This window comes from Buteo buteo, chromosome 23 (genome assembly GCF_964188355.1).
Source record: "Buteo buteo chromosome 23, bButBut1.hap1.1, whole genome shotgun sequence".
Taxonomy (NCBI): Eukaryota; Metazoa; Chordata; class Aves; order Accipitriformes; family Accipitridae; genus Buteo; species Buteo buteo.
Window position 1 is genome coordinate 14,494,599 of NC_134193.1, and position 23,107 is coordinate 14,517,705.

Sequence of the window (23,107 nt, forward strand, 5' to 3'; positions counted from 1 at the left end):
TAATTGGTCCAACTTTCCTTTGAATAAATGGCACAAGGCTCTCAAGACACTTTGCGCTAGTGCCTGTAATAAAATTAGACTTTTTTTTTTTCTTCTCGGTTTTGTTTTCCCTCCTCCTTTCCTCTCTAATCAGATAACAGTGGATCAATCTGCTCTGCCACAGGAGGAGGGGCGCGGGGGAAGGAAGGAGGGAGGCAGGGAAGAAAACTGTGTGGTCTTACTGTCAGGCTGTCCTGGCCTTCTCTGAACACAAAGCCGAGTAACAGAAAACAGATAAGATTAATAGCGTTTTCTTCCTACAACACGCTGAAGAGCGACAGTGAGATTAATTAATTAATTAATGAAAGCATCTGGCAGTACTCCTTTTTTAAGTTCTGCAGTACACTCACCCTTCCCCATCCTGAAATTTATCATCTCTACTTTTTTTCCCCTTTGCATAGCAGATTTTGCATATTTTATCTCCTCTGCATAGAATTTGGTCCCATGGGGAAAGTTTCGCTTTGCCTTTTGATTTGTAGGAGACAAGTGAATCAAAGTCGTGTCCGCTGTGACTGATGCACCCCTCTCCTACCTCTTGGCTGCTTTTCTTTCACCTTGCTCTTGATTACTCTCGGGATAACTGATTTCTGCGATTACTGTGGATCTCAGCCAAGTTCAAGCCGATGTGTCCTGTGTAAAACAGGCCCCAGTCGTAAGAGTTATGATTTGCAGTTGTGGGAACCCAGAGCTTTTTAGCACTTGATCCATTCCCACCAGACCATTGAGAAATGGGTGTCTAACAAGCAGCTGAGCACCTTGTCCTTGGTATGCACTCTCCCACACACCAACATTGTACACATGCATCTAGATATATGTGCAGACATTGAAAAAGAGCGCTGCTTTCATTTGCATTCCTTTTGTTGAGTGTGATGTGCATTAGGCATTGATTTAGCTCACCAGTGCCGAAGAAAGAGAAGGATATAATAAAAAAGATGCAGAGATCAATAAAAAAGAAGGGAGGGGGAGAGAAAGTAATATGAAAAGAGATGAGTAAAGACTGATAGACACATTGAAACACAGCTGGGAAGTAGCTTCAGAACTTCTATCTACCCTTACGTTTGCCTGGCAATTTATGGGGTTTTCAGTTGCATCTTACTGGTGTTATTGCTACACTTTATCTCCTTTGCTTATAAGGGGCTCTTCGCTAAAGCCTTTTTACAGCAAAACAGGGCAGCGCTTCCGCTAACTTCCACATGTGAGTGGTCCTACTGAAGAACGTGAATGTTTCAGGTTAGACACACGTCTCCGTGGTTTGTTGGATCAGGGCCTCAGGGATGTAAAATAAAAGGAAAGGCACAGAGTAGAGGAAAAGAGAAAATAAATATATGTAGCTCTTGAATTTACCACCAACTTCTGGCATGCTTGAAGCATTAGTCGCCAGTGGTTGTTCTGGGAGAAGTATGATTTTAATTTGACAATGATCCTTAAACACCTTTTCTTTCGCTCCTGCTTCACCTCAGATGTTTTTTTGCTACCTTACAAATCTGGATCTGTCCTTCTCCTCCTCAGAGGCCTCTCCCTCCAGCTGTGAGCCTTACCTTTGTGGGAGCTCTATCCTTTACCTCTCCCATTATCCATAAATTAAGCATAGCACTTTCCCCTAATCTTATTGTTTGGCGGGCTGCATTGCATTCAGGGAAATGATTAATATTCATGAGCTTGCTATCTCTGTTTGGTGCATAATCCTCTAGGGAAATTGCAGTGTTAAATGAGTGACACAAACCTAATTTTATATGTCTTTTCTTTCCTTTCTTTCTTTTTCCTTTTTTTCCCTTTCTGACAGAGAAGTAATGTGCTTAAAATAAATTGATGGATGACCATCCATATTCATTGTGGGCATGCTTTGAGAGCGCGCCTCGCTCCCATCCTCTCCCCCTCCCTTCCTCATACCCCTGCACAGGAACACAGCTTTGACTGCCGAAACCGTGGCCCCACACAGCAGCTAATGGTGATTTTGCCTTCTTTCACGAACATTAAATAGGCCTTGGCTGACCCTGCCGAGGGCTTTCAGTAGAACAACAGCATGGGAGAAACCGAGCCACCTTGCAAGTGAAACTCAGCATCTCACGGGGCATCAGTAAGTCTAAAGCATTGACCAAGGAGCTTGGGAAAGAGTGTTGCTGTCGATAAAGGAGCTGAGGTTCTATAGCAGAATTTCATAGCAAATAGCAATGAATTTACCGGCCAGGGCTATTCAGACGATATTTGTGTGAATCCTTCAGTTAGGGCAAATACTTTGAAGCTGACTGTTTCCTGCAGCTCGTGGGAGTGTGGCTACATGTTCTTAAATGTCTAAGCACTCATTTGGCAAGTTAGTAATCACAACATTGTCATAAAGTCTCTTAAAGTGATTTTCAGACTGCCATCATTAATAGTGCAATCTTAGTAGGGCCATCTGAGCCACAGAGCAGAGAGACCAGGCATCTCAGGCAGCAAAATACAAAGGACAGAAGCTTTTTTGTGGGGGAGAATGTGGGCTGGAGTGGTATTTGCCTGCATTTTTCCCTAGGCCAGTGACTCCAGCCCAGCTCAATCCAGCTTTGGTTTTTAGGACACAGCTACAATAAGAGCCCAACAGAAGAATTACTCCTTTGCTTGTTGCATCCCTCATGCGTTACTCTCTGTGGATCAGAGAGGCTTCCACGGCTCGTCATACTTCCCTCCCTAGAGTATCCTCTGTGACTCAACAGCAACTTGCTGTGCTGAGGATGATGCTGAGCACAAGACCTTCCTTTGCAATAACATCCTACCACAGGCACAAACAAGCAGTTTGTTTTCCTTGGTGAACGGCACCACTGATTTTTTCTCTTGGGCTCCTTCCCAGCCTCCCGAGCAAGTGGGCCAGGTGTTGAGAAGGGCCACACTGGCCAGCCTGCTCGTGGTTGTAGAGGTTGCTGCCTTGTGTGACAGAAGCCTCAAGACTTTCAGTCAGTCTCCACGTTTAGCTAATACATCTGTGTAAGCCTGAGAAAATACTGAAATATTCTCAGCACCGCTTTTCTGATTTATCCAACCACCCAGGGAGGGAAACAAGATTAGGTGGGAAGAGGACATGTGTTGTAGTGCTTTTATAACGTGCTTGGTTGCCCGGGGTTGGGGGAAGGCCACATTGGCTCCTGTTGGCTAGCCACAGAGCAGATAACGTCTTACTACCACTGCTAGCGATGGAAAATATCCTTTCGCTTAAGTGACAAAGGCTCGTGTTCTTGGAGGTGAAATATCAAATTTCAGTGCCGGGCTCTGTGAGGGACTTGTAATTGTATCTGTCTGCAGCACACAGATCAATTGCATAATTATTGTGCTCCAACCGCTATATCATACCGATGAGCCGAGTTACGCCAGACAAAGGACAAGCCCAGGAATGTATTTCCACGAAGCAGCTGAATTACCAGGGAGCCGTGCTCCACAAATGCATTATGCCTGCCTGCTCGGTTCAGGAGATGCTCAGACACGATTGTCATACTGTAGAGAAAAAAGCCTCCTGCGAGGCCCCTGGATGTTCCGCAGTAGATTGCAACACCTGTGTTGCCTTCATTTCCAAAGTGTCTGGTTTATTTCATTGAAGGAAAACGTCACCATTTATTGATATGCAACTTTATTCAGAAAGGTCTGACCAAGCTCTGTGTAATGGTTTTTCTCTTTTCAAATCAGAACATCCAGGAAGGAAAATAACTCTCGAATATTTTACTGTAGCAGGAAATATCTCTGTCTCTGGCTTCTTCAATATTAAAGAAGAGATTAGCAGATATCCTGGAAGCAAGCCATGTTATTCACTCTCTTCCCACTGAAGCCAAAGGTGAAACTCCCATAGAAATAAATGGAACAGGTTCTGTGATTGCTCAGCCGCCGGGTTCATGTGATATGCAGTGGAATTATTTCTCCTTTTGTGACAGAAACCTCTGGATACATTTCTTCTCATCTGTGAACATAAACACCAGTGCTGGAGATGTCGATTATGTGACAGGGTGGTAAAATCCTGCTTCTGCAGAAGTTGCTGACTTCAGTAAGCCTGTGATTTGGCCCTCCCTGTGTCTGAAAAGGCCTGCACACCCCTGGATAGACCTTACAGGGGTTAAAATGTGAAGCTTGCTCCATTCCAAGAATTTGTTACTCTGAGACAATGCTTTTGCATTTTTGTGTCGTCCCCCCCCCTCCTTTTTTTTCTATTTTTTTTTTTTTCGGACAAATAGTTATGTGGCATGAAACTTGTTATAGTTGGAAACATCCCTAAGTAAACAGCTGAGCTTAAAAATACTCCTTTTTTTGTCTGGCCTTTTAAAAAAACAGTAGTTATTGCACAAAAGAAGACTATGCTGATGCCAATCATTGCGTTCTAGCTGAAAACAGGAAGCCTCCCCAAGTGTCTGTCCCCAGCACTTTGACTATGCGGCTCGGACATTAAAAGCCTCGTCGGAGGATGTGCCCTGTGCTATGCATTGGATCTCTTTATCCCTCTCTTTTTTTTTTTTTTTTTTTTTTTAATGAGGTGGAAGGCTGCCTATCACAGATAAAAGTATATCCTGCATGTCTGCTTCCTGATCTGTGCCAGACTTCATTCATTTCGCTGGTTATTTTCTACCCTCTCTTTGAACAGGTAACTGTGATGGGGAGTTACCTGCTCACCCAGACCTGGTCTGGCAGGTGCTTCCCAGGTACTCCCTAAATCCTCTGCCTTACCTTGTGCATCCTTTCATCTCTGAACCCGAGGAGGGGTTTATATTTCAATACAAAAGGCTGTCTTTTGCACTGTGCTCGGGCAGCTTAAGAAGCAAGGAGAAATGGAGTTTGCATCATTTTCTGGTGCAACACACAAGAGCCTCAAGATCATTCTTGATCTTGAAGCCCGACTGCAATAGGAAGCAGGCCAGGTCTTGCCAATCTGTTTCCCCAACAAATCCCCCTTCTCCAGATTGATGTCTGCCACGGAGTGTTCAGGGATTCCCAGGTGTCACAGAAATCTTCACTGAAGCGGAGACTGCCTTTTCCCTAAGCAAGGGCAAGAGAGGGACTTTGGTTTGGCCCCAGCATTTTTGTGCCTTCAGTAAGAACTGTCAGGGAAAAGGAGCTCGGGCTCCCTGAATGAATACATGTTCCCTGAGTTCAGCTCAGGATCCTTCAGCATCTGTTGTCAATCCCCCAGAGATGCTGTTTCCTGCTGCCAGGTGCTATGCCTCCAGACATTTTACTGTTCTAGGTTTAAGCTGGATTTCCAGGTAACTGCTTTTTAATTTTTTGAAGTCATTTTTCCTTGAGGACAAATCAGATTTCCTTCATGTTCCCTTCCTGCATATCTCTTTCAAATCAGATTCAACTCTGAAGTGAGAAGTCCCGGTGTTGATGAACATAGTCCGTGACATGGGCCATACATGACCAATACATCACTACGACCTTTGCTAGATCTTGGGAGCCTATAGAGCTCTGTGGAGACAAAAATTAGCTCATATTACCAAGGCCCTGGATACATTTCATGTCACAGTAGTTGAGAAGAGAACGGAAAAGGCATTTTGCACCATTATGGAAATAAAGATGTTAGCTACTGCTTCTTAGAAATATACCACTCCTGACACTGCCCTCCCCGGCTTTGAGCCTGTACGACTCTACGGATTTAACTGAGCTGTGTTCACACCACTGTGGAAAGGGAAGAAGCCTGTTAGTTTTTATTTTGTGAGGGCAATCGTAGGAAGAAACAATCTGGTCGTTCTTCACTTTGCTCATGAAAATGTAAAGCCCAACGTGTAATCTACCAAGCATCCAAGACCACAGTAAGAACCAGGAATCAGAGCTGGTGCCCAACACCTGCAGAAGGAAGAGCCTCTGCTGTTTTTTGGCAGCCCACCCAGTGATGCACTAAATTTGGCTGTTGTAGGTTGATGCCCTCGTCAGTCACCTCACCAGTGTCTGGGAAGGATTTAAAGAAGTCCCCCTCTTTGCCATCACTCAGAAGTAGGAAGCTCATGGGCAGAAAAGGTCTTCCCCTCTTCTCACCAACGCTCGCCTCAAAGCATGGCATTGCACGCTTCAGGAGGGTTTGTCAACAGTAGGACTTACAGATCTTCCTTAAAAGAAAGCTAGGGTTGCAAAGCCCCTTTTCCCCATCATTTTTCAAAGCACACAAAAGCAAGCGGGTACCTAATCTCTCCGCCTTTGTGCGCAGTGTCATGCAGCCAGTGAACCCGCACTGCGACGGAGGGCAGGGTGCAGCGACTCTCCAGGACTAGCACAGCCAAAGGGCTCATGACAGTGCAGTTCAGTAAGACTTTGTTAATCATTTAGGCAGTCTCCATTTAATTCAGACATCTCAGTCTCTCCATTCGGTTCCTCCCTCGGGTTTTGCAGACTCCGAGCAGACAGATTTATTGGGGTCTTAAGCATAATCAGGAACAAATTAGCCTCTGTTAGGATCACACACTGGCCTGGATCACAGCTATTCAAAGGCTGCCTTCCCATCCATGTGAGTATGAATTAAGTCATCGGATTGGAGTAGGTCTTGAGTATTCTTTTATCCCAAACACACGATCTTATCAGAAGCCCATTACGTTTATCATCGCATTAGGAGGGAACATTTGGAGCCAGTGCAGGAGTATGTTGCTATATAAATGTTGTGCTTACTTCAGGGCCAGTCGTGAAAATAAGTCAGTGCTTCAGGAAGGCCAGGGAAACACTGTTTAAACACATATGCCTAAAATTAGGCTGTGAGTTTCTGGGTATGCGTTTGCATCAGTGGGGTGACTGCATTGGGTATGCGTAAAGAGAGCGTACATGTGTTTGTGTGTTAATGTTTCTGTCAGTGTGGGTGTGTAGCAGGATGCACTTGGGTGCCAATGTTTCACTGTAAGTGTGTATCCGTGCATATGTTTATATGCTGAAGGTTGGGTCTTTTTAATATGCTAGGTATTTTCCTTTCTTTTTTTTTTTTCCTTTTTTTTACAGAAATAAGCCCCTTTTCATAAAACAACAAAGAAACTCTTTTTCCAAAAATACATATTTTCATATGTTTGGGATGTGTTTATGAGGATTTTTGATGCTGACCACAGTCTTTCCAAGGCTGAATATTTCTCAGAGATTTCTGCTGAGACTCTCACTCAAACTGGGACATAGTGCTCTGAGGTGGGTGAGCTGCTTAGCTTTATCCTACTGCTCTTGGGTACAGCAGAGACCTGGCTTACGCTTTGATACGTCTCTGCCGAGAGAGGAGCAGAATAAGAGATGCAGAGGGATAAGGTGAGGGAACAGGGTTTGTCTCCATGGCCATCACAGTTACATGCTCCCTCTGCCCTTTCCTTGAGCTGGCCAGACACAGAGCGTGTCTCTCCCAGGGATGAATGAGCCACACTGGTGTAGCACTGTGCCAGCATTAATAAGCCCTGCAGAGACACAAGGTATGTTATGGGGATGTCCAAGCTTGGGGCTCTCGGGGCACGTACCATTCATGAGCAGTTCAAGCACATGTTCCCAGCTGGGTCCGTATCAGATGAGGAGTAACAGGGCCCTGCTGGCATCAGGGCTGTTGGGCAATCCAGCTGTGGGAGGAGGCAAGGCAGCAGGCGCTGGGGCCAGCACTGCTGGGTTGCCTTAGGGCCCATCTGCACATCCACCCGAGCCCCCTCCCACCGTGGAGTAATGGGACACCCTGGGGAGCCATTGTCATCTTTTGTCTGTGAAGCACTCTCCCAAGCACTCCTCCTCCAAGCTCTTCGAGGTGTGTGGTATATGTTTGGTGGCTCCCAGCCATATGAAGATTTGAAGATGTGACATGTAGGGTCAAGAAGTTTGGCCACCCCGGGAAGATTCGCTCAGACACAGGGCTGCACTCATACAGCTGAACGGCTTCCAGATTCATGCTGGCTCCCTTTTCACCAGCTCGGAGTACTGGCCTGGCAAATACACAGTTCCCCACACTTATCCACGTACACAAGTTGTCCACAGAGGTCGTGAGGAAATGAAACCGTAATGACATAGACTTGTCCATTCTTTCAAAGTCACACTCTCTTAAGGACCTGGAATTTTGCACGGGGGACTGAGAGGAAGGGAGGAAAAAGGAGTGAAAGTCATTAAATAATTGAATTGCAATAAACTGATTTTTTTCTGGCTCATGATGGTATTTCACTGTGTAAACTAGGAGGAAAAATAAACAGGGGATTTAGTAGTTTGGAAGTAGCTCAAAATTGAGCAGCCGTTGGATTTTCTGACACCTAGCTCAAGATAGTCCAATGCTACCGACAGGACTCTCCTTAGGGATCGTTTCCATCAGTCCAGCTAGCAGCTCTGGCTAATTTCCTACCGTTTTTTCAGCAGGCTTATTTGCCAGACAAAAATACAACAGGCTGTCAGAACTGGATACCTCTGGGGACTGGCAATGATAATACAATACAAAATAGGATACCAACAGGTCAAAGGTTTCCATTTCACAGAGTACTCTAATGACTGAAAGTCATTATTGCTATGCAGTCTGTTTGAAAAGAGTAGATGGATCTCAGTTCAGTTTTTAATGGGCCAGTGTTACAGAAACAACCTCAAAAATTTGGCATCTTTGTTGGCAGTCTCATTAGAGAAGCCACAGAATAAATGGACAAGGATAATAAAGTCTTCTGCTGCTTTTGATCCTTTCAGGTCAAATCTGAGTCATGTTGGTTGAAGCCGTGTGTGTATGTGGCAAGCTTACCCTCACACTATGTATACCGTATCTGCTCTTTGGATAAACAGATCTGTTTCGCCCTTTGGTCACTACAACTGTGAACTTGGCGGTTTTCACCATCCCTAAATTCACAGTTGCTGTTGTTGTTTTGCAGATATCTTTTTAAAAACAAAAAGGGAAACATTGTAGACCAGACCCTCTGTTGGCATTTTTCCATCCAAGTTGGTGGAATTATGCCAACACCCACATTGTCTCTCTATGTATTTTCTCTCTCAGCTTTTTTCTGTCTCCATCCTTTTAAATGGAGATAGATGAAAATAAGCAGAAAACCCCTTACATTAGGAAATAGCTTGGGGGAATTGCCCAATACAAAAGTCGACTGTTGTTGCTTGGCTTTTTAAAAATCACCTTGCTATTGCCTAGAAGCGACCAACGCATTCACTTCCCAGTGACCTGGCCCAGCAGATACATGACCACTGATGTTATTGGGTCCTAGCAACTAGATTGCAGACATGTGTAGCCAGTCCTTTGTGATTTCTCTTCTCTGCTTTCTCCTGGCAGATGAACCCAGCAGGTGCTATTTCCATGATGGTGATGGAGTATGCGAGGAATTTGAGCAAATGACCAGCATCAAGGACTGTGGTGTTTACACTCCCAAAGGCTTCCTTGATCAGTGGGCTTCCAATGTCTCCGTCTCACATCACAGTGACCAGCAGTGTCCAGGATGGGTGGTCATTGGTCAGCCGGCAGCAACCCAGGTAAGGAAAGCATACTCCCTTTTCTGTCCTGGAAAGTGAAGTCCAGCGAGGAGCAACATTCGTGAGCGTAGCTAGATGGTCAGCGTTCATACGTGATGTTACCCCTGCCTGTTAACTTTCTGCTTCACCAAGGAAGGCCCCTGACAGCAGTTTCCCTTTTTCTGAGCCTGATTAGTAGTGATGAGTTGAAATTCAGGTCCAATCATGCAACTAAAAACTGGCTGAAGTTGTGACCTGTTTGATTCAATAGGAGGTGTAGGAGTCACCTCGACTAACTATCATCACCTAAAAGACTAGACAGGCTCTCTGCAGCTAGCACAGGGTACTATCTTGCAGCGATGAGTTCTGAAGGCTAATGCCCAATAATACAAAAGAGCGTTCTTTCTTTTTTAATAGTTTTGTGTTTTCTGTCTCCCGGTTTCATAAAAGCACCCTATTGTTCTATTCTGAGAAAGGTCCCATCCATTCCCAAAGCCATTCATTAGCTTTAACCCCCTTCTTACATGTCTCCTTTGTAACATAAATAGCTCCAGTTACCATAACTTTACCTTTTGTCTCCCTGAGAGAATTAGATCCAAATGAGTTCAAAAAGACATTAGATAAATGCCTGTAAAACAGAGCTGTACACAATGCAGATGCAACAGTCCAGTTGCAACCTGACTCAGGAAAGCTCACACTGCTTATTGTTGATTTTTTTAGAGGATACTGCAGGGAAAGGATCATCATAGGTGAGAGCTGCTTCATATATTCCTCCTTCAGCATCCACCATCATCCCTTGCTAGAGATAGAGCAGTGGATTAGGTGGACTTTTGGTTTGACACAGCAAAGTTGTTCTTACACTCTAATTATTTGGGATGTGTCTTGAGTGGGCAATGCAGAGAATGCCGTGTCACAGATATGACAAGCAGATTTCTCTGTGAACAGTAAATGCTAAGCATTTCCAGTTGGCTTGCAAGAGAAAACATCTTTATCCAAGAGACTTGGCCTTGTTCACATTGCACAAATCTGTAACAAATTAATGACCAGGTCAGTTTTAAATGCACAAAGCGTGGTTAGCTGGCATAGTACCAAGACAGAATCCCGAGCCCAGTATTGCCTTTTTGTCATGGTCTCATTTATTATTTCACACTGTAAAAGGAACTTTCCTCTGGACCCCTACCAGTGCCTTCGTAACTTCTTTCTCGTTCGAGCTCCCTATGCTGGAGTACGGTCCAAAGCCTGCTGTCTCTCGTTCAGGTGCTGCTTTATGTGCATGTCCCCAAGCACTCTGTCCCTGTGCAGCCGCTACAGAGAGCTGCCCTGATTTTCTCCTAATGCACTGGTAGAAACACAGCCACGCCATGCAGTAGGTAGCATATGGTCCTGTGGTGGAAAAAACACCACCGTGCACACACACAACAGAAAGCCCTGCTGTGTAGCCACAACTCAGGCGTGTTTGTTGTACCCAGATGAGATGAAGTTGTCACAGCCTTGTTAAAAAAAGGGGGGGGGGGGGCAAAAAAAGCTGTTGTATTTATAGGCAGAGCACTAGCATATCACACACTGGCAGAGTGAATGGGAACATGCCTCCTGTTATTGCCTGGCCCCTGGGGAGATAACAGTGTGCTATTTACTTCCAGCAAAAGGAATTTTTGCTTTAGCTCAGCTGGTCCTATTACACCAGTTTGAGTGCATGGGGTTCATTGACCTTTTTAATCATATATGTTGAGAAAGTCTTTGTTTTCCCCAGGAACAAGACAGCCTTGTCGGCTTGTGAAAGCACCTGACTTGTCACTCCGGAGAGGTTAGGTGGGGCAGCAGGTCATCAGTCTGTTAGCTAGCGGAGATGAAAATTAACCTGAGATCTCCTCTAATCACTGCATGTAATGATCACTGGCGTGTAAACATGTTTGGCTTCATTATCTGCACAAGCATTGAGCCTTAGGGGTTTTTTGTATTGATGAAAGGAGCACCTTTCCTCACCCAGATATCTTTCAGAGTAGGTTGTGTGCTTGCTGGTGTTGTGCAAACTTTTCGTGTTGTTGCTGGGTAGTTTCCTGATTAATCAGAGTGGCATTTGTGTTGGCTTCTCATCAGGAATGCTATGAAAGATATGTTTGAGTGCGGTGCACAGCAATATACAGAATACATAAGCTGCCTGTTTGTTAGCCATCTTCGTTTCTCATAATTGCTCCAGCGTTCTCAAGGTGCTTAAAAGCATTTTAAGCATGTCCTTCATGATTTAAAATGTTTCTCATCCTTAGACATCTCAACACCCGTTTCTCTGCATGACTGTCATAGTTTTGCCTAGGCTGTTTCTGAGGAGTAGGCATCGCAGGTCGGCTTGTTATTGTGGTATTTCTCAGCAATATCTGCCTGCACGCAATTTTTTACTGTTGAAGGATTGTTTATGAGCACAAGCCGGAGAACACTTTCTTATCATTGTAGAGTTGCTTCTGCGAACTGACCACCCCACACCTGTTTGCTCAGTCCACCTATGACATTGCCTGTTTCTGCAGTTGGTTGTTCCTTAGAAGTAGGGTGCCTGCACTTGCTTATTATTTTGAGATGGATATTACATGCTGGTTCCTTACTTGTTAGTATGAGGCTGCTGAATGGCAACATACTATGGGAGGGAAAAAAAAGTTCACAGTATAAGATTTGTTTTGAACAACAAAATGCTTACAAAGAATGACACAGTCTTGGCGAAGAGATACACATTTGAAAAATGGTAAAGGTCAAACAGCCCCCTCCTTTAAACAACCACTCTTTCTGCAGAAGCAAGACTGATAGACAGCCACTTCTACTTTCCTGGCAGCCACTCTTCAGTGCTGATTAAGAAATATTCTCAGTACTGACAGCATCATATTTAGAGCCAAAGAGGACCAGTCAGCAACATTGCACCAGCACAGAAACGCGAGCACCAATGCAGGGTATTTTTACAGTTTGATTTCTAATCTGGTGTCCTCCGCAGATCTTGAAGCAGATGCTGCTCAGTACCTGTTGTCGACTGCAGGAGGAATTCAGCAATAAGGGCTTTGCATACTCTTGGGCTGCTCTTTTCCTTACCGCTCTTGCTGTGAGTTTGTAAACAGCCTGCCTTGCCATCCACTGTGTGTGAAATATTATCAGTGTTGATGTACTGGTTATGTGGGGTTTTCTACAGTGCTGTTTATTTCTCAGGGCCTTTCGGGCCTTTCTTGTGCTAAAGATTATTGATGCTAGCATTAAGTCATCAGCTGGTGTATGCTGGCAAAGACTACAAAAAGGCAGTAGCACTGGGCAGATTTATACGAGTTGAAGGACAGATCCAGTAGGCATAAACAGTCAGACAAAGGGTGCTTTGGCTGATCTGCTTTGTGAATAGCTGCAATTTTTTCTGTATTGGAAGTCCCCAGGGACTTATTTCCCTGACTGGTTTGTACCAAGCTAGGGTCAACCTCCTTGTTACCAGCAGGAGGGGGTAGGACATGGTCTCCTGACACCAAGTTAAGCACACCTGGGCTTGACAAGACATGAGTTCGACTTGTGGTCTACCCAGACAATCCCTGTTGTATCGTCACTGGTGAAGCTGCATCGGTGAGGAGTGTTAAGTAGGAACACGCAGTGTGGATTAGGTCACTGTAAAAAGTTGGGTCTCCTGTAGGGTTCAAGAAACCAGGGTCTTGCAATGACCTTAGTCAACTCAATCTCCATGCTCTCATTGCACACCAATTTTGTTTTGCCACAGTTCACGCTGGGTGAGTGCATTAGCTTATATGTTAGTCTCTCTGGAGTAGCAGGAAGGATTTGGTTATTTTGCTAAAGTGTCTTTTCTATACAGATGTGCCTTTGGAGGAAGCCTCTGACAGGCCTGTTTCAGGAGGGTTGCTCCATGGCTTGGGCAAGCAGAACAGAGGCAGGTGGGTGCAGACCAACCACAGGAGGCTGGAGATACCATTTCTCCTTTCCTCTTGCTGGTGGCACTCCTGCTTTTGGAGAACTGATTCATCTGCGGTTTCCCTTTGGGCCTTTATAATAGACAATTATAAGAAGGGACTAATGGATCTTTAGGTGGCTTATTGCTGAACTTTTTACTCCTGTCACAGCAATGTGTGCTCCAGACTTGGAAGTTGTTGTGTGCATTGATGATTTAGAGGGCCAGTCCCCCAGTAACTGAAGTCTTTCATTGCATTTCCTCCCAGTTGTGCAGAAGTTGTTTAGACCAAGCAACCATATATATATATATATACATAAAAAATTTTTTTTTTCTCCCTATGCAATTGTTTGAGCTTGGTTTTCCCCTGTATGGAAAAAGCCACACAGCTCAGGCACAGTTAACTGAAAGCGGACTCTTTCCCGAGGCTGCTGGGCACAAACAGATCCTGGGATTCGTTTTTGTTCCCGGACTGATGAACACACCCTGTTCTCCTTTGGGTACCCCACAGGGGCTGCTATGGAGTAAGAAGTTGTGGAAGAGGATTCTTATTACATCTTTCCCACAAACAGAGGCCCCCTCCTGCCCCTATTACAGTTCCCACAATTGCACTCATCCAAACTCACTGTAACAAACCTATTCTTCCACCAGCAGCAGAAAGATGTCTAGAATTGCAGTATGTCTGAAATTGCCCACAAAAGGAGAAGACAGGAGCACAAAAATATTCTGAATACTAGAAGAAATAACATGGTAGAGCAAGTGCTCCAAGAGTGGTAAGAAAATACCATTAAGAAAATTGAAGAGAAAGATGATGAAGTTCTCTGCCACGCAGTTTTATTCTGTCTAATAAATATAACGCTAAAGATAATTCCCCAAAGATCCAGCAAAGCCAACAAATAGAGTAATCTTGAACAAGAGTGGGAAGAGAGGAAACCTGCAACTTTTAATGGAGAAGCCATTCCTTTCCTTTGGGGTGATCTTGCTGAGAAGAGGGAGGGTGTCTGTCTGTCGGCTCTGCAAGTGGCCCTTTTTGAACTTCCCAATTCACAGCCAAGTACTGTCGCTCTTCAACGGTAAGAGTTTTGTTGTGGTTGGAAGGATAAAAAAATCCCTATTTTTAATAAGATGATTTGCTTTGCAAATGTCTTTGTTATTTATAGCCGAGCCAGGCTTTGAACCGCTAATCTCTGGAGGATGAGGGCAGAATCCCACTAAGAAAAACTGTTAATGGAGGAACCATGAGTGATCAGAGACCAGTTCTGGAAAAAGATGAACTGGACACTGTGCACAGGCTGTCGCAAGAGGAATGTAGGTTTGCTGTATGTATCTGAGCTCATTTCCAGTACTGGCTGATCCACCAAACGGCTTCAGCTTAGGTTACAGAGTGTCCAAGTCTAAAGTTAAAGTTAGTTCAAGGGGGTCCAAAACTTCGTCTTTATTTCAGCCTTCCCCTGGATACTACAAACCAGCCAATTTGGTCTTTTGCCTGAAGGCTGGAGAGTTGCATCACGAGCCTGGCCCTGACCATCAGGCAAATTCAGGCTGGAATGCTCCCTCTTTGGCTCAAGTGATGATATTTTTCATATTTTTTCAATACACAGGGATTAATTAAGCTTTATCAGAGCCACACTGCTTGGTTTCTGTTTCATTTAATAGAGGTGGAAACTGGACCATAGGAAGGTAAAGCTACTGTTTGAGGATTAAACCTCAATACCCTTCAGAGATGTTGCAGGCACTGGGCATTACTGAACCTAGATCTCCCCAGGACTAGGAAGTTCAGGACATCTTGAAAGGGAAATATTCATATCTTGGATAAAAAGCAAACTGTTCAGGGCCTGCTGAGAGTCACTGTCTGGGAGCAGAGACAAACCCTGGAAGGGTTTGGGGACATTAAATCTGCATTTTAGCTCTGTCAGCCACCTCACACCATCCCATTTGTGAATTAATCAGTCTTTATCCAAGCACAGTTTGGCTGTCCATTCCAAGTACAAGCGGACGGGAAAACTGTCCCACCAACTCCTTGCTTTAATGGCTAGAAACCTTGTTTCCCACCTGTCTTGCTGGGAAGGCTGGATTTTGCAACCTTTCTGCCAAAGGAACTCCATTGGTCCTTATTCTCACATTTGCATTGGTGCTTTGCCTTGTTGGAGGAGGTGATCCATATGAAGGGTCCACACCAAGGTGAGGGATGCTACAAAGATGTGTGCTAACATCAGTGCCATGGCTCCTGCTCAGGAATGATCTCAGTGTTCTGGGGAGGTCTCGGAAGCAAAATAAAATGACAAATGGGATTTCTAGGTAGGCTGCCTTGAGCAAGACTCGGTTGCAGAAGAGATGGCCGGGAAAGAGCATTACCCTTAAAGTCAATCCAGAGCTGGCTGGGGAATTGGGGATGCTGCCCATCACCTGGCTGCCTGCTCCCTACTAGGACAGACAGTGATTCCCTCTGTCTCACTGCTCCATCCCCACGTCTTCCAGTGCTCCTCTGCTCCTGGCAGTATTAAACTAGCAGACCCCATGGCTGATGTCGTAGCCTCTGGCTGATTTGTGTAAGGGGAGGACAGAGAGAACACAATGAGATGTCAGAGGAGATTCCAAGCAATTTTGCCAAACACTCAAGGGATATTTTTTTCTTTCCCCTCCCCTCCCCCCTTAGTTTTTAGAATAATTTTTCAAGAGCACATATGCAAGTCATCTAAGGGAAACAGAACAGTGAGTACCAGGGGCTGGTACACTGTGTTCCCTTTGTGTACTGTAGAGAAAATAGATAAAAGAAACAAAGGATGATGCAGAGAGCAAAGCAGCCATCAGTACTCTCAGAGAGGTTCAGTATGACCTTTTCAGAGATGAAGGTCAAACCAAAAATCCTCAGGTGCCGGAAATTGGTCCCATCTTCCTAGGACCAGCAGACAGTTACCACTAACAAAATGAGAGCAGAATTCCATGCCATTTGTTGTTGCTAGAAGCAAGAAGAAAGGCAAGAAGGGAATATTGTCTTGGATAATAATAATGATTATGTGCTTCTTTAGGAAGTAACTTAGCATTTTATGATCATATCTCCTGTACACCCAGCCACCCACCCAGATTACACGTGGTAATAAGAAACAGATTGGACCCCCCCAGCATCAGCAAGCTGGAAAGCCAGACCCCATGACAGCAGCGCTGCTCGTTAGCATGCACTCTTCTGAAAGGAGACCCCCCTCCTCGGCCCTTGCCCCTCAACCTGCCAGTCTCTCCGTCTGCTGTTGCTGCTCACAAGCCTTTAGATGCAGAGCATGTCCAGCCGTAAGCGTGGGATAGCTCTCCTGCATCCCATCCGGGTTGTTTGTCTTGGGTCCCTCTCCATTCAGAGCAGAATGATTTTGCATAAATGCATCGACACGTCTGCTTTGTTCATGCATGAAGGGTTCTCGGCATTTCTCATCCCACCCCCGCCCCGGCCGTCTTCTCCCTACCCCCCTGGCATGTAGCTTCACCAGCTTTTGCATGATTTCCCTGTGCAACAGCAAATAAACCTGCCTGAAGCATTGCCAGTCAATCAAACGCAGTTAAATATACCCAGTCGATTATTTTGGATAGAATTAAAACAAGTGATCGGAAGGAGGGGATGGAAAAGGGTGCAAGAGCGAAGCCATAATGGGCTTTACTATGTAATTTGGTTTCATGTTCTGCACAAGAAAACATGTAAAATATGTAAACAGAGCTCTCCAGGATTGTAATGTAGCTACAAAGCCACAGATATACAGGCAGGCAGGGTGCTATTCTTCAGCAGAACGGAATGCCATCCCCAAAACCACACGATCATTTCTTTAAGCCTGAAAGTAAACTTTCTCATGCCAGGAGCGGATAATTTATTTTTTCTTTTAAATGAAGGATTGTCTGCACTACTTGTTCGGAGTACTGTAGGCATTTTAGCCCACATTGTCATAAGAGACCTCGTATTTTGAATGCCAGTGAATTTTAGGGTGTTCATCTTGAGATGTCTCTAAAAGGCATGGTTTTTGGAGGATGGTGCTTACCCAGCACTGTCCTGAAGGTCTCTCGAGTCAATGCCTCTGTCCCTACCTGCAAATAAGTATCTGCTTTAAAAATAAAAAAACCAAAACTGGCAACCATTTTGATAAACTTTTGAGCTGCTCTAAATCTCTCCTGAATCATGCTGCCTTAGTTGGAGCTGTAACTGTTGAGGAACCCCAAATTCATGCTCATTTTTGGAAATACTGCCTGTAGAGTTGGAGGAACACTGTTCCCTCTGAAGTCATTTCAGTGGTGAATCTGATAAGAAGCCATGATTCACTCATCTGGTAAGTGGGCCCAGCTCCCCCTGCTATCAGCAGGAGCCTCCCCTGGGCCTGGGTTTCTACCGTAGCCTAAGGGTCCGGCTGCAAACGGTAATGCAGGCCAGGAAATGGTTATTTGCATGATCAGTGCTATTACCTGTCTGTGCATGTACCCACTCACTGGGAGAAGCCCTCATTTCAGGAGAACATCAAGTTCTGCTTAGCTATTTTGGTCACTGGGCCAAAATCCTTATGCTTAGCGTTTTGGGCAGTGGACCTTATTTTCCCAATTTTTGGTAATGAACCCTTGCATCATCGCTCTCGAAGACAAGTCTCTTTTCAGAGAGGGGAAGCTGAAGCACAGAGTAGAGATAACCTTCTTTCCACCTTTCTCCATCCAAATACCTTTGAAAAATCTGCTCTTCTAGCAGAGCAGATCTGTTCCTGGTGCACTGCACTGTGTTTACACTGTGACCCTTACCTGCTGGAAAAGGAAAGCCTCACTGTATGGAAATTTAACTGTTTCCCAGTGGTTGTTTCTGGTGGAAAAGGCCAAGCCTTGGCCACTGTGAGTTCCTCCATCCCCTGTGTTCCCAGTCCATCCTCCCAGAGCCTGCTCGTGGGAGGCAGTGAGGCTGAAGGAACCGTGAGCTTCCTCTCACAGACGATGCTCGTACTTTAATCCCTCCAGTAACTTCTTTTGAGAGCAGCTGGGAGTTTCTGTGAACTCCCCTACTAGCCTGGGACATCAAGGATGAAATGCTCCAAGGAGTCTTTTGACTTAATTTGTTGGAGTTTGAGGTTTATTAGAGCAACCAGGGCTGTTCTGAGGTTAGAGGGAAGTGACGGGCTGCTCCAGAGACCCGCAGCCAAACCTTTGCTTGGGTGGAGGTGTGCACGGGCTGGAGGAAGCAGCTGGCTGCTGCTCTATGGACTCTCCTTGGATGATCCAACTCATTCAGAGGAATTCGCTTGCACGGTGGTGGTTTCGTTACTCTGCAGTTTCAGTGGGAAAAGCCCGGTGAAGCGAGGGGGAACCTTCTGATTTGCATACCACAAGCCGTGCCTTCAGGTATCAAGAAAAACAAGCTACAGGGTTTAATCTTAATTAATGCACGCTGACGTAGAGCTGACTAGTTGAATGGGAAACCAAAAGGCTTTGCCTGCTGAGGTGTAACTGCAGTCAGCTCCCCAGGATGGCACATGGTAGCTCTCCTCTGCGCCCGCTCTGCTGCACTCCCTGGGAGCCCCACCACAGCCTTCCCTTTTCGCAGCGTAAATTCAGGGCCTCTTCCCAATGTATCATCTCCCTGGATGTATCCAATTAAGGCCTGTTGACAGCCCAGAGCAGACTTATACCCTTAGGATTAGAGGCATGTGTACGTCTTCATATAGGGGAGGACAACAACTGGGTGTCTGGCTGGCTTGCTGGGAGTGCGATGTGGGAAGCTGGGCAGCTTGGAGAGGGAAAAGGAGCCAGGGAGAGAGAGATTTGCACCCCCAATTATCCTTGCATGTGGAAACGCTGTGTGACGAGGATTGCGTGTGGTTTACACAGCGTGTTTACATGGTCTATAACCCTAAACAAAGCTGAAAAGCATGACTTTAACTCTGGAAATAAAAGCGCTGGAAACCCCTGGTTTTCTGCACATGAGAAAGTTTTGTTCTTTAAACACACAGATGTTTTTAAATGAAAAATCACTCTTTTGACCTTTCCTGAATGTGATCATGTGGTCAGAGCTGACATTAACCACTGCACGGCTGTTTGCTTCAGCTGCAGGCGAAGCTTAGCGAGCAATCTTCAGAGCTCGTGGTAGCACCTGCGTTGTCTCACATCTCCTGGAAGCTGCCCCCGTGCCCCGTGTTCACTTGGGGCAGTTCAGGGGAGACGGGGTTAGGTATGGGGACATTTAGGGTCTACTCCTACCGTGCTGGAAACAAAAGCGTTGTGTTTCTTTCCTCCTTGATAGCTGAAAAAGATGTGGCTTAATTTTTTTTTTCCTATTTGTCTCTCTTCCTATCAGAAATGTTGCCCAAGTGCTTCTAAGCATCTCTGTCCACCTCAGCCAGTATGTTATTGTGATGGAGAACTCCTCATCAAGCTGAAGTTCTTTAGGGATTTGTTGTTGTTGCTTTTGGGCTTTCTCTAACAAGCTGTGTGCTTTCTTCAGCCAAGCAAATGTATAGGACCAGCTTTGGGAAGGAAGGAGGGGATGTTACCGAGTGGATTGTAACAAGCCCAATCCTGCTTTGCCTTGCAGGAGTTCCAAACCAGCAAAACTATAATGAATCCAGTGAGTTGGATCCACGAATATAATAATAAAAATATATTTAAGATCCTCCTGTAGTGTGGTGCACATTCTGCCTTTGAGTTTGATTTTCTGATGCCAGCTGCTCCCAAATGAAATGCTCCAGTCAAAGGGGAAAAAAAAAAAAAAGAAAATCCTTTGCTCTACTCATCATGGTAAAAGCTTATGGGATGGGATTGTTTTCCTTTGCTGCAGCACCCCCACAGCCAGCCTTGGCCCACAGTTATGTGCAAGTTTTGCTGTAGTGGACCTAGCTGGTTCAAGTTAGAGACAGGCAGTTCGGGAACCGGAGTGTGCAGCCAACAGTAATGTTCTGGCTACTGTATTTGTTTAACCTTGCTCTCCAGTGGATGGATATACAGTCTGTTAAAGCACTTATCAGTCTATAATGCCTTCACACTTTTGTGAGCAGCAGTGTGGAAGTTGTAGACAGGAGCTTTTGCTGCAGATTGAAAATGTCTTTTAGCTTTAATGAGGCTGATGTTTGCAAAACTAAAGGTATAAGGTCTTGTTTGGGTGCTGTTTCTTTATGCTGTCTGTCTAGCAGGTTGCATTTGGCTGCTATTTCTACTGGTAGATGTATTTGTGAATTTGAACGCAACAGCAGAATGCAATTCAGGGATAATGCTAAGAATTATGCCTCCTAGGTGAGATCCCAGCAGTGCTCGGGTGGAGGATGCTGTTGTTTGAGAGCAGCATCTTTATGGCCTACTGCTGTGTTGAAGAAACAGCAAACGTCTGATATGAATAAACAAGAGCACATGGCAAATTGCTCAGTTATGCTTTCATGTGCTTCATATGAGACTGTATTCTGCGTTGCTGTGTCCTTGGAGCTATCACTTTCGCATCCTTTCAGTGTACATTACTGAATGGCAAAAGAAGCAGGGGCAAGTACAAATTGCACCCGTGAGCTCCAAATGCTGGTGTTTACTTGTGGGCTTATGTAAAAGTTGAGTTGATTATTAAATCCCATTAGCACAATTATTTTTTCTTTTTCTCACTCTTTTTCTGTAGTTTCTGGCCCTGGCTTAGCTGATGTCTTTGGGATGATCCTTTGTACCATGCAAAAAGCATCTGGTTAGGGTTTTGTTGTAAAATCAAAACTCCATATTGTTTTTTTCCACAGGTCCAGCTAGCATCCTAGATATTTTGATTACACCTGGCTGGATGTCAAAGCTGATGTGGGTTTGGGATAGGGCCAGTCACAACTGATTTACAGTTTTTTCAGGTATACCATGTGAAGTTTATGGTTTTATATGATTTTGATTTGAACTCACCGGTTTTAAATGAAGTTTGCTTTGAATCTGGAGATAACAGAAATTCAAAGGAAAGCTCAAAGAATGCAGGTCTGCATGATTTAAAAATTGAAATATATTGTTCATACAGACTCTTTGGAAGTGCAATAACTGCATTTTTTGAGAAGGCTAAAGTTAATAACACATTGAATACATATACAATCTGGCCCATTGTCTAATGGAAATCCCTGTAGCTCCTATTTGCTTTCCTGAAACTAAACCAACTTCTATGACAAAACAAAATAGCCCTTGCATCTCCCACTTATTTCTGAATCACAGCCCTGTGTTAGCATCCAAAACTCTACCCAAGGAAATTTCCCTTTGGAAATGAACACTTTAACTACTGATAAAGTAGAGGAATCTATCATCATGTCACACTGCAAAGGAACTATTGATGGCATGACATATCAGCTGCAGTGTTTTCATACACATAAAGGTCACTTTCCAATTACGAAAAAAATCCAGCCAAACCTTCAGTTGAAAACTGGGGGTCTGTGCTAAGAAAGCTGTAGTAGCGTGCTAACTGAATACTAAGTCTGCAAGGTCCAGACACCATCGGCTGCTCTAGATTCAAAGGGCAAGTGGCTGTGCTGAGACTGGATGTAGCAACTGGCAATGGAGCTTTATTTCGTCCTGCAGGAGACGTAGTCTGCTTCCCAATCCCACAGCCAAATCCTGTTCTTCATTACATGGGTAAAATTGACAGATGAGATTTCCTCTTACTTCTGAGCCAACTGAATCTGGGAGTAATATAGCATCAGTGTGTTACCCCAGGAGTTTTATCAGCTTCCAGTTGATAAAGCTTTTCTGTTGATCACCTGCCTGCATGCCTTTGTCCTGGAGCAGGACATGCTGCAGTTTTTCATCTTTTGCCATCAGACCTTTAAGTACCCCAAAGAAAACAGGCAAAAGCAGACAAAGAGCATGAAACTTAGTAAAACCGTGTTACCAGACACAGAGGACAAGGAGAGGTTTGGAGTAGAAGCTGAGCATCAGTGGTAAGGGAGAGTTGCTGCTGAGGAAAAAGCAGCAGACTAGAAGGTAAGAAGTCTATTGAAAGCTTATAAGCTATTGAAAAGTTTTTTATTTTATTTTTTTACAACAACAGAGTATTTTAAACTCATTGATAATGTACATAAAAATTTAATATATGTCCCAGTTTGGAAAAAGTAACTTTGAATGCTTTCCTGAAGTCTTAGAGGCCAACCTGAAATGACCCAGTGCTGACTTTCATAGTTGGGCAGACAACTGTTGACTCAAATCTTCTGACGGGACAAATCCAGAACACTAATAAAGAGACTAGTCTTAAAACATTTCTGACCAGAACCTAGATGAAAACCCAAAGCAAAATTTCTGATGTCCTTTGAGTAAGCCTGTGTGTATAGTTTCCATCTGAGCTCTGTGGGCTCCTGAGGTTTGAAATGGTCATAGCAATTGGGTGATTTTTGAGGTGTTTGTTGGAACCAAATGGTGGCCTTTTTAATGGTTCAGTGCTCACTAATGTGGGCAATTTCATTTTTGCTGTAACTCCAACCCAATTCCCAGCCTAAATGAGAGGAACAGTGCAACAGCTTTCAGAACAGATTGGAGGTCTGTGCTGCAGTCGGCAAACTGGGTGGTGTCCATGTGGCAGTCAAGCTGCCTTATAATATTGGGCAATAAACAAGCAGGAACCTTTCTGATATTTAGCAACTGCACCATAGTTCCTCATCCTTGGGTAAGATTAACCTTAGGTCTGCAAGAACAATAACATATTTAAGAATAAAAGGTCTGGGTGACTGCCAGCCCCCATGTCTGGCAATGGAGAGAGAAAGTTTTCATCTGTAAGGGATGTGTTAAAATGCTGCTTATGTCATGGTTGGGATTCTCTGGCACGTGTTGAGTTAAATATAAACA

General features: G+C 44.7%; 1 protein-coding gene across 1 annotated transcript in view; it reads left to right on the top strand.

Moving 5' to 3' along the window:
- The window catches only part of PAPPA (pappalysin 1), a 181,131-nt gene that overhangs the window by 97,296 nt on the left and 60,728 nt on the right, over positions 1-23,107 (top strand). Inside the window, exon 10 of the mRNA XM_075055166.1 lies at positions 9,236-9,432. Within this exon, the coding sequence (XP_074911267.1) occupies positions 9,236-9,432 (197 nt within the window). The remainder of the gene's footprint in view (positions 1-9,235; positions 9,433-23,107) is intronic.